The 17,514-nt window shown below is 31.5% G+C and overlaps 1 protein-coding gene across 1 annotated transcript in view; it reads right to left on the reverse strand.

Annotated features, from left to right (window-relative positions):
- Positions 1-304: 304 nt before the first annotated feature.
- SI (sucrase-isomaltase) overlaps positions 305-17,514 on the reverse strand; it is a 92,323-nt gene continuing 75,113 nt past the window's right edge. The window contains exons 38-48 of the mRNA XM_045851294.1: positions 15,106-15,239; positions 14,170-14,204; positions 13,968-14,084; positions 11,341-11,489; positions 9,432-9,516; positions 9,005-9,061; positions 8,291-8,415; positions 5,653-5,741; positions 4,345-4,394; positions 3,938-4,105; positions 305-954 (exon numbers count right to left, since the gene is read on the reverse strand). Coding sequence (XP_045707250.1) covers positions 886-954; positions 3,938-4,105; positions 4,345-4,394; positions 5,653-5,741; positions 8,291-8,415; positions 9,005-9,061; positions 9,432-9,516; positions 11,341-11,489; positions 13,968-14,084; positions 14,170-14,204; positions 15,106-15,239 — 1,078 coding nt within the window. The 3' untranslated portion in view covers positions 305-885. The remainder of the gene's footprint in view (positions 955-3,937; positions 4,106-4,344; positions 4,395-5,652; positions 5,742-8,290; positions 8,416-9,004; positions 9,062-9,431; positions 9,517-11,340; positions 11,490-13,967; positions 14,085-14,169; positions 14,205-15,105; positions 15,240-17,514) is intronic.

A 17,514-nucleotide genomic window follows, 5' to 3' on the forward strand; every position in this document is an offset into this window, starting at 1 on the left:
ATGAATGAGATTAGTGTCTTATGAGAGACACCACAGAGTCTGTGTCCTTTCTGCCCTCTGCCACGTTAGCACACAGTGAGAAGATGGCTACCTGCAGCCCAGAAAGAGGGTCCTCACCAGACACTAAATGTGTCAGCACCTTAATCTTAAACTTTCCCTGCTTCCAGAACTGTGAGAAATAGATGTCTATTAGTTAAGTCACTTAGTGTATGGTAATTTGTTAAAGCAATCCAAAAATAAGACAAAGTCCTTTTAGGAAGCAAAGAGAAACTATATATTTTATATGCTTATATACATCCTAGGTTTTGTCTTACAATTGAGTGCACTTACTAAAAATAATTAAGTCTGATGACTACTATTGGTACATAACAAATGGACAAAATACTGAAGAAACTTTTATATACAATTATATAATAACTTCTCTAAATTTTTAAAAAATCATTTGTTTTAATTATGTCTTCATTATACAGGTATATTTAGTAACTGGTTTACAATTTTGTTTGATACTTAGCAAAGGTAATAGAGCTATTTATCCCACCAAATATGTTTAAAAATTATTCTAAGCCACATTAATATAATAAATTAGTATTCATGTAGTCATATGCTGTACAATAACTTTAGATTTTATTTATTTATTTATTTCCTTTATTTATTTATTTGTATTATTGTTCATTTACAGTTATCGTCCCCATTTTCTCCATTACTCTCCCCTGATTCACCCACCACCCACATCTCACATTCAGTCCTCCCCACCCCATTGTTTTTTTCCATGTGTCCTTTATTTTACACAACAAAAGAAACCAATGAAGAGCAAAGCTTATAAGTAGGATGAAATTTAAACCCAGATGTTAATGTCCCTTTGGCAACTGGAATCGATGATGATCTTCATGACCAGTTGATTTCTATTGGCTCATTTAGAGTAACATTATTTATTTTCATATCAATATTTAATATCTAAAAAGAAGTGAAATGACAATTAATTCTTTGATCAGAACCATGTTTTAACAAAGACAATATCTACAAAGAATGTGTTCTCTAAATAAACAAGGTATATTTTCTTTTTCATTTTGATAAATTTTTTATTCCAAAAATTTCACAGCCATTTCAGAAATAATCTCACCCAACTCACCCATTATTCAGATGATGAAAAAGAATCTTAGAGAGTTGGGATGGTCCTCAAGAGGCAGTGAATAATTAATACAATTACCAATTAAATATTGATTTCTATTACTTCTTTTTTTCTCCATAAGTCCTATATATTGAATTACTCATACTTGCTCTACATAAATCTCTATGCTTCCCATCCTCGTATACTGTATTGTTATTTGCACATAAAATTTAGGATAGAAATATGTTTCTTTTTGATCACACTCAAAGGGCTTTGGGATGCTGAATTCATTGACAATGATTTTAATTATGTGTGTGTTACTTTTCATGGGAGATAATCTAAAATAGACCAGACAGGGACTAAATTTGGAAGTGAACAATTAAACAGCAGAGGACAAACAATCCTCTGTTAACAGTTCTATATGATGATGTCAGTAGACCTTCTCATTGCTGCTTTTTCTCTAATAATCTCTGTGCCTTAGCTCAGTGAATTTGGATTCAATCATCAATTATGCAAGAGAAGGTGAAGAGAATCAGCATTACTTTAGTACTTACTGACTCTCCTGTACAAACACTCTCCTGAAGGTTTTATATATTTATTCTTCACTAAAGCACATCATCTTTAGGTTTATTTCTACTGTTTATAATACATGAGTTTAGAAAGGTATATATTAAATAATTTTTTCATATCCATTGCCTATGTTTGAAACTGACCCATTTTAAACCAAAACCTAACCTAGTTCTTTTAATATCAAACCAAAAAGCAATGTTTTTACAAAAGGCAACAAGGCACACCTGTTGCTTGGAAAATGTTTTAAAATTTGTATTGACACAGCAATTAAAACATCCTTTGCATACAATTCCCACACTCACGGAGAATGGGAACCAGGCTGAGAGAGAAATTGACCACTCTTTCCTTTTCCCATACATCTATAAATGGTTAGAATATAGTAGGTGTTCACAAAAATTTATTTTGTTTAAATATACTTGAAAGAAGCACTCCATTGTTAGTAAAATTAATATCTTCTTTTGGATCACTGAGGTAATAAAACATTGTTAAAAATTACCCCTTAATACTTAAAATTCTATGAATGTGCTTGAAAACTTTTCTTTATAATGATGTGTTTTTATGCCTAGCATTTGGTCAAAATGAACTTGAAATAATACTTGGTATGTTAAAATATTTAACCCTGTCTTGTTGATGGTATGTAGTTTATTTTTATTGTAAAAACTGTGAGCTCTTTTGTTCACTGTTGTAGTAGTAGATAAAGAGCGAGAATATACTGCTGATCTGTTTTGATCTGTTGAACATTAGGCAGTTTAACAAAACTGATTTATAACTACAATTGATAAGTATGCTATTTGCACCTAGGGGGATTAATTTTTCTTTTCAGGGACTATTTCTTGGTTTGCCCTAACAGGCCTCTGACTAAATCAGTGATTTCATTAAACTGGAATTTTAAAAACCAGGAAAATATTTAAAAGAGGACAAATGAGGATTAAGGTCTGGGTTATAAACTATTATTTTTACCAGGAAAAGACATTAAGTATGCAAAACTCTAATTTCCCAAACTTTATATAATTAAATGTAATAAAAGTATTTTAATACCTAAGTAATAATTAAGACAGTTCCATGATAAAGGTGAAATCTCAACAGACTACAAAACAGTAACAGGACTGTTTTAGGTGAATAGAATGGCCCCTTAGGTGATGTCCAGCTCTCACATCCTATGAAATCTATGACGACCTAAGACTGTGTCCAACACATAATTGTTTGTTTTTAAGTTGAAGTCCATCAAGTAACTGTGTAAGTTATATTCATGTGAAGTGATTGTTTGATTAACAGCTATTTCTTTTCATTCAACTTTAAGTGCAAACCAGTAAGTGTACAAGCACTCACACAGCTTTTGCAGTGCAGAGGCAGCCTTAAGCTTAGATCAAGCAAATTGTGATGGCTATGGTAGTTGGTTTCTAGAATATGTTTTTTGAAATCTACCTTTATAGGACATAGATTCACAGGATTTAGAATTGGAAGGAGCTTAAGGGATTGTTTACTTCTATATTCCTATTTAAACTCAAAAGAAAAAGGACCTAAAATTATTTGGTCAAGGTAAAAAGCTAATTACTGGAACTTTAACAAAAAATACTTGACTCCTTGTTCAATCCACAAGTTACAGCTTCATATACCTCTATGTCAAAATATTCATGAGTGCTAATAGACAATTAGTCTATTAGTTTTGCAAGAGTTTTCAAAGATACCTTATCTCAGGCATATGAAAAGTTGAAATACAGGTATTTTGTTTTTGAATAAAAAATTGTATGCCCTGGCTGGTGTAGCTCAGTGTATTGAGGGTGAGTTGCGAACCAAAGGGTCAAATCAACGGTTAGGTTCTCAGTCAAGGCACATGCCTGGGTTGCAGGCCAGGTCCACAGTGGAGGCCACGTGAGAGGCAACCACACAGTGATGTTTCTTTTCCTCTCTTTCTCCCACCCCTTCCTCCCTCTCTAAATATAAATAAATAAAAAATAGTTTTAAAAATGTTTTGAGGCAATTTACCATATATGAATGACAATAATTTACATGTTTAAGGTACATTTACTCTTGCTTTAATTACATTAAGACACTTTTTAAAATAAATGCCATTAAGTTGATTTGTATGACAGGTTACCAAGTAGGATAATATGGAAATAAATAGGGCAGTTCAATGAAAATAAATAAGAAAGTTTAGAGTTCACCCATAATAATGTTTCTTTAGGGCTGAGAAATAAAAATATCTATGTAGATATTTTGAATCACTCCATTTAAAAAATATTGTCTTATATCACTTACCTTTGTATTTGATTCATGAGCAAAGTTAAGTGACTCTTGGTTTCCATTGTATATGAGGTTAACTGCCTTAACAGAAGTCATTTCTAGCCCCCATATGCTGATGGATCCAAGCCTCATTTCCTCTGTGTTTATGTAGCCTTTTACCAATGGAGTGCTTGTCAAGGTGGTCTACAAAGAGAAAGACACAATTTAAATCCTTCTATTGAAAAAATAATCTTTAAAAAAATATATATTTTAATTAAAATATATCCCATAGTACAGCAAATTATTTATTCAACTATTTAAAATAAGGTATGTTAAGCACTACATATAAAATATATAAATACAAAATAAATATAAAATAGAGCATAAAACTTGATATATTATTTAACACAATTGCATATAAATGCTCTGAAATTAATACACACCTTCTTGAAGTTAAACTGTATCAAGGAATACAGGCCTCTTTCATAGGTGTCTGTAAGGAAATATAAAAGTGATATATTTATATTTCCAAAGAATAATAATATATACTAGCATAATTTGCCTCATTGTTGCAGTACAAAGCAAACAAAAACCATCATTGCATTTTAGTTAACTTGTTTAAACACAGTCCAAGGAACACTAAACTATAAAGAATGAATCACCAGAGAGGGTTCTAAAACATAAGGTTTATATCCACCTCTTTATATAAAATGTAATCTTGACATATTTAAAATTAATTTAACAATAATTTAAGGCTATGATGTATTAAATACTTACTATTCATCAACTTCTAAGTACTTTATCACACTACTCTAAAATACATATTATTATAACCCCATTGCATAGAAGATGAAAGCGAGTCCTAGAGAAATTAAATAAATGACCAAAAGTCAAACAACTAATTACAGATACTCCTTTATTTATGATGTGGTTACATCCTAACAAACCCCTCAGAAGCTGAAAATACAGTAAGTCAAAAATGCATTTAATACACCTAATCCATGAACATCTATGCTTAGCCTAGCCTACCTTAAACATGCTCAGAATACTTACATTATCTTACACTTGGGAAAAATCACCTAACACAGAACCTATTTTATAATAAAGTGTTGAGTACTAAAATTTACTGAATCCGTGAAACCTAAAACACACTATCAAAAACTGCTGGCAACCGTACACTGCACAGTAAAGCTGGTTTACCCTCACGATCCCCTGTGCTGCACTTCCTGCTGCTGCTCAGGACCACGAGAGAGCATCAGACAGCCTATCACCAGCCCAGGAGAAGATCAAAGTTAAAAATTCAAAGTGTGATTTCCACTAAAAGTGTATCACTTTCACACCATTATAAAGTTGAAATATATTAAGTTGACCCATCATTAATTTGGGGACCATCTTCATTATCAAGGCCTGGTTTTCCTGACTACTCAGATTGAGTTCTATAAAACCATACAAGCATAAGACACAAAACTTTAGCTTCTAGGAGAACAAAAATGATTGATATACAATCCCTACGCACACAAATCTCCTACTTATCCAGACATTTAGCATAGAGATTAACTATATTTAGGATAAGAAGAAATTCTTTAAATGATTACAACACTTCTAAAAATTGATTGCACTATTTATTAAACTATTTTTGTTTTAAATGATATTATTTTTTAACTTTCAAAGTATGATGATATTAATATAAAAGTAATATGATAATTTATGTACATCATCAATTACATTTATCTACTAAATGAAACACATACCTATGGTTTCTCCATCATCCCAAAACAGAGATCCTTGTGCTGTCTGATCATCATCTGCAGCAACAATGAGCTTCATGTAATTTTTTCGACTATGAGAAAGAAATATCATTTTACCAGTGTTTATAGAGGAGCATGTGCCTTGTTATGACATGACATCTATATAAGTAGCCAAATGAATACAACAAAGAACATCAATTAAGGAGAATGTAACTGTTTTAGACAAAGAAAGGAAGCACTTTAATATTTATTATGAATTCATGAGAATGAACCATAAAATTATTGATATTTAATAAATATATCATGCATGTCTTTTGATCTCAAAAGTTCACTTACTGTAATAAATCAGAGGTGGCCTCACTTATAATAATTATAACCATAAGTTTATTGACATGTTTATTCTTTTCAATGATAATCCTGTCATTGATCATTAAACATAAAACATTAAAATAATGGCACTTTATCTCATATGTCTTATGTCTTCCTTACATTTCCATATATAAATCACTGAATTATCATAGCAATTATTAATAAGAATGTAGAAAACAGCCAGCAAGTTTTAAGTCCCATTCTAGGAATGGACACTATCTCTTAAATTTTTGGCTTCACTGGCCTACTTGAGAACTAAATATTTGCCACCATCAACATTGGATAAGAGAGCTGGTTTGACAGCTTCATATTACTAAGGAAGGATTTCTCAGGCAAATCATGCTTAGCTATTGGTCAATCACGAATGTTTAAGATTGTATTGCCATGAAACTCTCCTAAAATACCAGAATATCTAAAATTTTAATCTTCATAGCAACTTGATATTTTCTGTGTAAAAATGTTAGTATGTCTTAGCATGCATACATGTATGCATTTCAGCTCAGTTCACTGGTTTAGAAGATAAGTACCTTATTGGCAACATTAAAACTCTGGTTTAACCCACAGATTTGCAACATATTTTAAAACAGATTTAAAATAATTTTACAACTTGCACTTTATCCTATATACAGGGCAAGACAAAAATAGGATTATAGTAGATTTATGGAAAATAATATAGTAGTTGATCCATAATACAAAAATAAAATGTTCTGTGTATTCACAACAATAAACCTATTTTTGCCCTACCCTACATATACCTAAGACTAATATCCTATTTACTTTATCTCTGACACACTCAAACAATTGCCTCTTTCCTCCTTTCTCATAACAAAATGATCCTTTATGGTTGAAGGTTTGAATGGTCCCCTCAATGAAGCACTCATTTTTTATATAGAATCATTTTCCTCATGTTCAATTGATATCAGGGAGAATATTGATAGAAATGGGTGTGTTTCCAGAAAATTGAAAGAAACTGTTCATGTTAACTGGGTCTGTGAGCATGTAGATGATGAACAGAGTGGAAAAGAGACAGAGGGACTAAGTCCTCTAAAATCTGCTTGTCTAAGCCAGGAATTTTAAGCAGTTGAAACAGAGACTCCATGGCCTGTATAAAAGAGTCACTCTTACATCAGTCACAAGAGATACAATGGACCCATGATCCCTGACTGATTGGACACATAATGCTGAATGAGAGAAAGAGAATACAAGTCAGAGGGTTCTGGAGCAAAGAAGAGAGGAGGGTCCTAACCAGATAATCAGTGTAAATGGTAATGGACAGCAAATCTGAGTTATCTTTTTTCTTTATACAAATGGGTCTACTAAGAAACTCATCTGGTTCTCCTGTGAGAACCAGATGGGTTTCAAAAAAAATTAGTCTTTTTCAAAAAAAATTAGTCTTTTAAAAAAAATTAGTCTTTTTCAAAGACTAAAGTGGGTCAAAGAACATTTACAGGACTGAAAGAGAGAGGCATAAAAAGGGAACAGAAAAGATGGAAAAAAGAGAAATCTTCTGAGCAATGTATGTTTAGAGTTCTAGAAAGGTTCATTTAAAAATTATGTTTTCAAGAAATAAACAATATTTATTTCCACATGTTAGAGGCAGAAAAAGATGAGGAGCTAGGAAAGGCAGCCATTCAAAAAGCAAGGCATTCATTTATCATTACCATTGCATATTTATACAGAAGACATTAAGTTTTAATTGGTTTATTTGTCTGAAAAACTTTCTTACTATATGAGGAAATGTATTTGGAGACAACACGTTTTTGTGTATCTTGAATACTGAAGCACTGACAGTTTTTCTTTTTCTGAACTATCCTTTTAAAGATGTTTTAAAGCAAACAGTATTGGAATACAGAGCAGTGTTTGTTTGTTTAATTATTTTTTAAAATTCCTGTCCAGTATAATAATTCAAAGTGAAGAGTGAGCAAGTTTGCTTATAGTCCATAAAGAAGGAAGAGGAGGAGGAGGAGAGTTCCCTTGAGCTTGGAATTATTAGCTGTTATTCAAAGTTCTGAAATGGGCAGCATCTAGTGGGCCACTCCATGTCACCCCCATGGGACTTGGAGGACAGGGAAAACTGAAGTAAATGTGAAGGTCACATTTCTAGGTATGCCAAGTATAAAAAAGGTCGTTGCTTCTGACCCAGCTCCATGACATTGGCAGGCTACCCTGTAAGCTTGGAAATAGGGTAGATTCTCAGACTCTTCCCGGTCCTTGACAGTTCTACATGATGTATCTTACAATTTAATCTGAGCTCCGTGAACACTTCATTTACCTGTGAAATGTATTTTGAGCAGGCTCTTGGCAAGGTAGAATGTAACCACCACGAACATGAAGGTTTATTTTATATAACGGAGCATCAAATTCTTTAACGACTCCTCTGACACCAATGTCTTGACCCTGGAAATGACAGGGTTGGAAGGAAGAACAAAAGCAGCAAGAAGTAGAATTACTAGCAATATTGTAACTTGAAGAGGCTCATTTATAAAGTCCAGTGATACACTTCCTATTTTAAACTCAAGACACAAACATTTAATCAGAAGATCATGTTGTTTAAAGCATATATTCAGCACTCGGTTTATTGATAGCCTTGACATGGATTTACCATTACTTGTTTTTGTGGTGCTCACATGCAGAAAATGGATAGGCTTTGAAAGCTCACAGAAGTTATTCCCAACATACATTATTTTGGGGAGGACTGTATTACCTTTAGTGATCATTTTGCATAGCCAATAAAGGACAATGACCTTTTGGTATACAATGTGTACTTCTCATGTTTACTGGGTAAAATAAATGGATGACTACATAAACAACTATAGCAGAATAAATTCTCTTTTACTGTGCATTAATCTGATTCAGATAATTAGCAAGAAATACCTTACTCATTTTAATTGGAAAGTAAACCAAATATGTCATTAATGAAATTGTTAGAATCAAATTTAAGTCCATTTACAGTTAGCCAGTTCCTCAGAAGTCTTTAATTACTTACCGTATGGTAGTCAAACCACCGAGCATTAGGGACGTAACCTTGTACAACAAAAGTGTCCTAGAATTTAAAAATAAAGTTATTTTTGTTCAATCCCTCTTCCACTCAACCTCCCCACACCCCGCAGCTCTCCATCTATGAGTCTGTCTCCATTTTCCTTGTTTGTTCAGTCTTTTTATTAGATTCCACATGTGGGTAAAATCATGTGGTATTTGTCTTTCTCTGACTGGCTTATTTCACTTAATGTGAAGTTCTCCAGGTAAGGACTGATGGACATGGACAACAGTGTGGTGACTGCAGGAGGTTGGGGGTCATAAGGAGACTGAGTGGTCATAGAAAATGTAATAAAGATGAAATAAAAAATAAATGTATAGTAATTAAAACATATGCATTAAATATTCTATGAACAAAAATATGTGGTGGGACTTACAGGTTTCAATACAGGGGTGACCATAAACGCCGGGCCCCACAAGAACTGCTCGAATACGTTCCAGGTTGGCTTCTCATTGAAGAACCTTGGCAAAGTATTTACAAATAGTTTAATGAAAGAACTTCATATCTAATGAATACCATGAAATAAGAATTAATTTTGCAGTGTGGACATTGTGGATTGCAATGAAAACTAAACTATAAATTTTTTTAAAAAATTCTATGACTTGGAATTCAATATGCAATACTATATATAAGGCTTTATGAGTAAATCTAGACCACTATTAAACTTCCTGACAACATGTTGAGAATTGTGATTGGTCATATGACACTGAATAAGAAATGTCCTTTGAAGAGAACTCACAGAGGTACAGATATCAACCAGAAATAGAATCTCAACAAACTAGAGTGTAAAAATTATAAATGCCCTGGAAAAGAAGTGTGAGGAAAGTGTGGTTTAATAAAGCAACTGGAGAGAATAATTTGAATCTAGAAAAGCTTTTTTTAAGAAAGCTGAATTTTTCATCTTATTACTAGAACTTAAGGCATATTGATTGACTTATTATTTTGGTAAAGTTACCTTGGTTATTACTGATCAATTTGAGCAAATATATGTTGTATGTTTTTATTGATTTACTATATTTTTTATTACTCTGATAATATAGGGTACACAGGAAGCTAAATATACTATGTGAGGAGAAACCCTCCAAAACAGAATTATCTTCTAGAGGGCAGGCTTCCCCTGTTCTGCAGGTGAGTGTTCCAGGAACCCATCTGTATCAGTGTACTAGCTGTTGTTTTTGTGAGAGGCTGCATTTGGCTTCAGTGAATTTTTTTGAACACTCTCTCAGTGCATTTGCTCATTTTATGAGGATGATTTATCAGCACACCTGCCCATACCTCGCTGAATTTTCAGATTTTTTTTCACCAAAAATAGCATGACCCCCATGCCCCACCTCCCTATTCAGCCATCTTCTCCCCAAACAACTTGTTTTTTCGTTTCCCTGCAGGAGAAATGTCCTCAAAGGAAAACATTTTGCCAACATGGAAGAGGTAAAACAACAACAAAAAAAACAGCAAAAGCACTAAAAGGCATCAAAATCAATGAGTTCAAACACTGTCTGCACAGTGGAAAAAACATCTCGATAGGTATATTGCATCAAATGGACAGCAATTTGAAGGTGACTGGTTTAAATATGTAAGAATAAGTATACAATTTTTTACAAATAAATTCCATTTTTATCCCCCTGTATGATTATTTCAAGGGTTTCTTTGTTGAATATGTGTTTGTTTGATTTTTGTAATATCTATGATACAAATCAGTTTGTATTTGTCTTAAGGATAGAACAAGATAACTTTTTTCTAACTGTGCTCCATGGAATCACATTTCAAGATTTGGCCATATATCAGTTTGTGCTTTAAAAAGTGAATCCAAAATTTTTTGAAGAAAAATGTTAAAAGTGTTCTAAGGTACCCCATTAGCATACCTATGGAAAGGAGTGAGATTTTCTTTAATTAGGGACTTATATGTGGTAGATTTCCTTAAATGCTATAAACTGTACCTAATTTAATCATAATGTAGGGACAATATTATTTATGTAGAAAACGTTTTGAATATATTCAATGTAATAAGTTATGGAAATTATCAAGAAGAGCACCCGGGATATTGTATCTGTTCCTAATAAGAATGATTACTTTTTAGTAACTAATTACTTTGTTTTATTTTTAATGGCATATATTAATCTATCAGAAGATTTATTTATGAACATGTGTGTTAAGCCAAAATGTACACTAAAATATCAATGCAAACTTTCCAAGTCAAAATATTTCTATATTGTACTGAGAGATACTATTAAGTAAAACAAATGAAAGCTATTTTTTTTTATGGTAGAAAAAAAATTTGCACTTACTCATTCAAAAGAGGTCGGATAACAGTGCCACCATGAGCATGAACTTCATGCATCTGTGTATAGAAGTAGGGCAATAAAGTATATCTTGTATTTAGGAGGTTCCTTGACATTTCAGAAAAAGTTTCATTCCAGGAAGGAGGATCTTGTCTCTGAAATAAACCAAATTGAAATAGTCACAAACTGTTGTCTTTGTTTAAATCATATTTTTCAAATGCATATTTGGAGAATAAAAAGTAAAGAATAGTATTAATTCATTATCCTGTGCTTTATACTATTGTCACAAAATGTTATGCAATAATGTTTCTATCCCATACTGAGAGCACAATATTGGCCTTTAATAAGAAAAATGCAGATTTAATTCTGGCTTGATTTAGTTTAAGTTATCATGTATGAAGAGCAGTTCACATTTGAATAGGGGGCAAATACATTGTCAAGTATGATGACATACAGTGTAGAAGTGCAAAGTGGTGTAGGATAGATAGGAACATTACACAAAAAGGAATTGCAATAAAGAGACATGTAGAGCCTGCCATAGTAACCCTGCACATTGTGTGTTCTCATAAGAAATAAGTAAATTATTATGCGAAAAACTAATTATATATGAGGACGAGAAAATCTAATTAATGCCAGAAAAGGGAAAAAAGCATGCTCCAGTTTATTGTAGAATATACATTCCAGGTAAAAAGACTAAAATTAATATGTGAAAGATTAAACACCTGTTTAAAGCATTTTTGCACTAACTGGTTAAAAATAATTCACAGTTAAAGTGTTTAGTATTTTATATTTTATCTTTTCCAGGGAACAAAAAAGGCTGCCACATAACTCCAAGGGCAACACTTTCAATGTTTTTGTTGTTGTTGTTGTTGTTGTTGTTATCAGCAAGAATAGGGCCCTTAAGAGCTTCCTCATATCTATGAAGATTCCAACTTTTCTAGATTTTAGGATTAAGAATGCTTGATGATGACTGAGTGTTAATACTGGTGTATGTAATGTTAGAATAAGCACATACTTAAAAATTAAATGTTGCAAGGACTACTAAATGGGATATGACCATATTGTTACAAGTTTCAAAGTCAGATAAGAAGAAAGAGACAAAGGTCATTATCTGTTGCTTATTGATTTCAATATTATTTCACTTTCAAAATGTTGATACACAAGCATGTAATTCTAAACCATACATTCCTAAATTTGATTCTATTACCTCATAATTAAACTTAGGTTGAGCCTTCTGTTGTTTTGATTTTTTATTTAGACATATTTCCTTAGTCTTTTTTTTTTTCTTCCCCCTTTCATCTTCTCAAAAACTCCAGCCACATTCCCATCTTGGGTTCTTTCCCTTACTCCCTCCCACCTCAAATTCTCTTCCCCAGTACAATATTTATGTTAGCTGCTCTTCTCCACTCAAGTCTCTGTGCTAATTGTAATGTGACTTCATCTAAGAAAAGTTGACCTCCCTGTTCACCCCTTCTAAAACAGAACCCCTATAAATCTCTATCATTTTAGCACACTTCATTTTTGCTTCATATGCATTTATTTGTACCTCATATTTCATCTAAAATATACATAAAATATATATAAATATATGTACACATACTTATCTATAATCACTATCCTTCCTACATTATGTGAATTAGCAGGGCAGGGGTTTTGTAAATAGCTAATAGATTCTCAGTGAATACTTTCTGAAAGAATCCATACTCAAGCTTCTATTGATTCATAGAAACTCCACCCTCCTAATATCACAGCTTTTGTTATTGATAAGTTTTCCTGTTAAATATTTCTATTCCATCAAGTTATGTCTCTATTTCCCAAATTTCAAATTCTTCCAAAATATGATATTGCCTTTCTACCCTAATAGATTTTCACTTTCATTTTCTGACTAAAATTTCCCAAGAGTAACACAAAGATTTGAAGCACATGGTGAGCTCTAACAGTCAGTTACTATGGCTAGATTTCATTCTTTAAAGACAAGCTCTGTCTACAACTCTTCCATAAGGGGCTCTTGGTAATTTATCTTTGCTCTGTACTCCTTCACCGAAAATCAGTATCGCAAAATTTAGTGCTTAGTTAAACATTGCCTCTAAGTGTTCATAGTTATCCATAACTTTTAGTATTGTCCCCCCTCTCATTCAGAAGTTCCTCTGGACAAGTTGGTAAAGTGTATAGCTGTATCACCACACAGAAGTAAGTCCTCATGATTCCCTTTTTCTTCTCTTTCTCTTTTCTTTCAATTTCTCAACTCATTTTTAACATATGCCTTTTTAAATCTTCCTATTTCATGCATTGATACAAGTATTTCAAATGGCATTCACTTCTAATTATTCAATATGAAGCTGTCTTTTTTGTTGTTCCATTCTGGTTTGGAAGAAGTTCCAGGGACAATTCCCCCCTCCCACCCCAACTACTCCAAAATTATATAGAATAGCAGTAAATAAGCAATCTATCAAAGTTCTGAACCAAAAATTATAAAGAGTAACCCAAGCCAGAAATTTCTCAAAATGATGAGCTTAGAGATTCTTAGTAAATATACAGAGAGTAAAAAACATTCATCTGAACATCATTGAGGGAAAGTCAATAGAAAACATATGTTTAGTGGGAAGGGGAGAGTAAATGCAATAATTACATACCCTAGTATCCTTAATATTGTGATTTCTTGAGTATGGATAAAATGACCCAAGTTGCATCCAGCGAGCGCAGAGCTGATATTCCGAATTATTGAAGAAACCACAGATATCTGCTCCAGTCTAAAATGCATTGTTATATTTAATTAATTTTCAGTCTTCCTTAATATTTACAAGTTATAAATATGAAAGGAATAGCATCACTTACATAAGATATTCCAAAGAGACTAAATTCCATCATACCTAAAAAATTAGGAAAAATTTTAATAAGCTGTAGTTTCATATTTCAGTATTTTTATTGATGAAAATGTTCTATTTCTAATGTCAACCTCTAGTTCAATGAAACATTTTTAAGGTAATTAACACAATTTTCTATCATATATTTTAATAATTTTCATACATGTTAAGTTTATAGTGTTAATGTTATTTATAAAAAAGGATGTTTTCTTGACAATTCTAAGATAACATATTTAGAGCACAGAATTATTATAAAGACATAGTATGAGAAGAAAGTGTAGTGATTTTCTTGGTTTCATATTTTATAATAAAAGGCTATCTCTGTAATAATTTAATGATAGGTCTCATCATTTGAAACAAAATAAGTCATTTTATGAAATAAATTCCTCAGAGGAAAATAGAATGCATGTGATTTCCTAGATTTTCAATTGTAAATCATTTTTAAGACTAGATTATAAACAGAAAAGTATTAATTTGCCCATTAAAATGATAATGTCTTATTTACTATTTATCCAACCATTGCCAGAAAATTCTCTCTAAATTTGGTTTTCAATATTTCATTCTTTAGAATTTATAAGTGATTCTTAGAATCTAGAATTTCTTCCCATTTCTATTCTTAGTGTGTTATCCTTCCCATCTAGCTCCCTTTCTAACCAGGAAACAAAACATGATAAAATTATTTTCTCAAAATAAACTGTTTGGAAATCATTAGTTTCTATAAAGCATCCCAGATGTTGTTTTCTAGCCTATTGCCTTATATCATGGTGGTATTTGTCATTAAAATGTGATGCCAGAAGTAAATTTTCAAGACAAACTTATAAAGTATAGGAACAGATACCAGGAAAAGTAAATACCTAACAGAAAACTCAAAAAAAAAAAAAGGTTAAAGGTGGTGATTCTCACATACCAATGATTGATTTGTCCAAATTGCTCCAGTCTGCATAGTTGTCCCCAAGCCAGTGACCTCCCCATCGTCCGGAAGTTGGGTATGTAGAACGAGAAATAACAATTCCTCTTTTGCCTGTTGCCTTCCGCAATCCACTAATGTAAGTGAAAAAGGATCTGTAAGTCTTTACATTAGTTGTTTGCTTCAGCTATTTCTATTTACAATCACTTCATTGAAAACAGAATTTGATTTATGATATCTATGTTGTGTCATAATATAACTGGCTCTTCATATGTGAGCCTTCTCTCATTATACTATAAATGCCTCACTGGTATAAAGGTATGTTTTTTCTCTTCCAACATTTACAAGCTTGAAATACCTAAGTGGCCTGCAGTTATTTGTTCAATTAGTACAAATTAAGTCGACTATTGGTATTATCAAATCAACTAATTAATGATTTGTGAGTTTTTTGACTGAATGCATTTTAGTCTACTTAAATGTTTTCTCTTAATAAAAGGTCTAGGCTCCAACTACTGACTGCTCCATCCCTGCTCAATTGTAACTTGTCAACACAAGCTTTGTATTATTGTGAAGAGAATATTTGTTATAATATCCCTTCTTTTACAGGCTAGTTTAAATAGAATGGGGCTTTCCTGGGCTCAAAAATGAATCTAATTGTTCTATACAAGAATGGAATCTATTCAAAGTCAGATTAAAAGAATGGATTTTACAAATGATGTCATGTTTTCCCTCACTCTTTGAAAAGTGACTTGAATAACTTGTTTTGTGTTTTAGTGGCAAGAATAATGCATTACATTATTTTATCTGCATTTCTCTCTCTCTGATATAATGAGTTATCTAAAATAGGAAATTATTTTACTATTCTATTAATTGAAAATAAAATGTTTATTTTTATTTACTCAAAATAAATTGTATATGAATAAGGATTGTAGTAAAGTCTCAGGGAAAAAATTTCAAGTACTTAATTAGGTAGACATTACAACTCACTTACATGTTATCAACAGTATAGAATCATGTTTTTTTGTTACAGTATGGCCAAAGTGTTTATACTGATTTGTTTATATGTAAAGCTTCTTTAATGAGTTCTTGAGATTCTTGAGGTTAAGGACTTTGTGTTAATCTTTTTTGTACTTTTTACACCTAATACAGTACCAGGCATATAATAGTAATGTAGAAAATTTTTAAATTACTGAATAGCTCAAATTAATATTATAGGAAACTAAAATATTTTAAATAGACTTAAGATGAAATATTGAACCATCTGTTGTATCCATTGTATCTATTAACTTAAATTTTCTACTTTACATGGGTCTCTCTTTAGAAAGGTCATATAAGAAAAACATCTCCATTGTTTTATTTCTGATAATAAATATAAAAAGTCAATCAAATTAATAAAATTAATATATTGGTTATATATAATATATATTTCCTGATATTTATCAAGAAATGAATGTATATTTTGAAATAATAAAATAATTGATAAGTTTAAAAGTATAAATGAAAATGTATAATCTAAATTTACTAATTTGCAAATGAAACTAAATTTATTTAACTATTATAAAAATTACATAAGAATAAAGTTGTCACAAACTCTCACTGTGTTCACATGCAAGAAACACCGTAATCTTAAAGGCTTTCTTTCTTCTATATGTCTTTTGCAAAAATTTTTACCAGGGGCTGAAATTAATAATTGAATATGTGTTTTACCAGATTTCTGATCAAGAAGAACCCTGCATAAATTATTTTCAAAATAGCCTTGTCTGGTGTGGTGGTGTGGCTCAGTGGATTGAGTGCTGACCTGCCAACCACAGGGTTACTGGTTTGATTCCCAATCTATCATGTAAAAAAGTACTTTAAATAGTTTTCTTTTAAGGAAAAACCTAACTTTGCATTAGAAGAATATCTTCTGTAAACCTTCACAGAATATTTCTTATCTGAAAATCACTTATCACTCAACAAATAATTTAAAATCCCATCACTACACATATTTTATAAATATTTCAAACACATCTAACTTTACAAATAATTTAGTCACAATGAATTTAGTTCAATTTTAAGAAGCACATTAAACCATAAGACAGTTTATCTTCTGTTGTCAATTGACTTTGGAGAATATAGCTTATAGAAAGAATTTTAATGTTTTCTTACAGAAGTATTTTATTGGGTTTTATAATAGTTTACACAAGCATTTTTAAAATATTAGAAAATTTATAAAACTATCTTGAATTATTGGAGAAAATTCATTTTTTAAGAGAAAATAATTATATAAAACATAATTGTATATTATAAAAGAGGACTATATAAAAGAAGACTATTGATTTGAAAACTTTAAAACATTTTAAATGATCTAAGAATGTATTTATTTTAGTCATGTTTACTAAAGGTAATCTCAAATTAATTCAAAAGTCT

Source organism: Phyllostomus hastatus, unplaced genomic scaffold, assembly GCF_019186645.2.
Source record: "Phyllostomus hastatus isolate PE091 unplaced genomic scaffold, TTU_PhHast_1.1 phas_contig_86, whole genome shotgun sequence".
Lineage (NCBI taxonomy): Eukaryota > Metazoa > Chordata > Mammalia > Chiroptera > Phyllostomidae > Phyllostomus > Phyllostomus hastatus.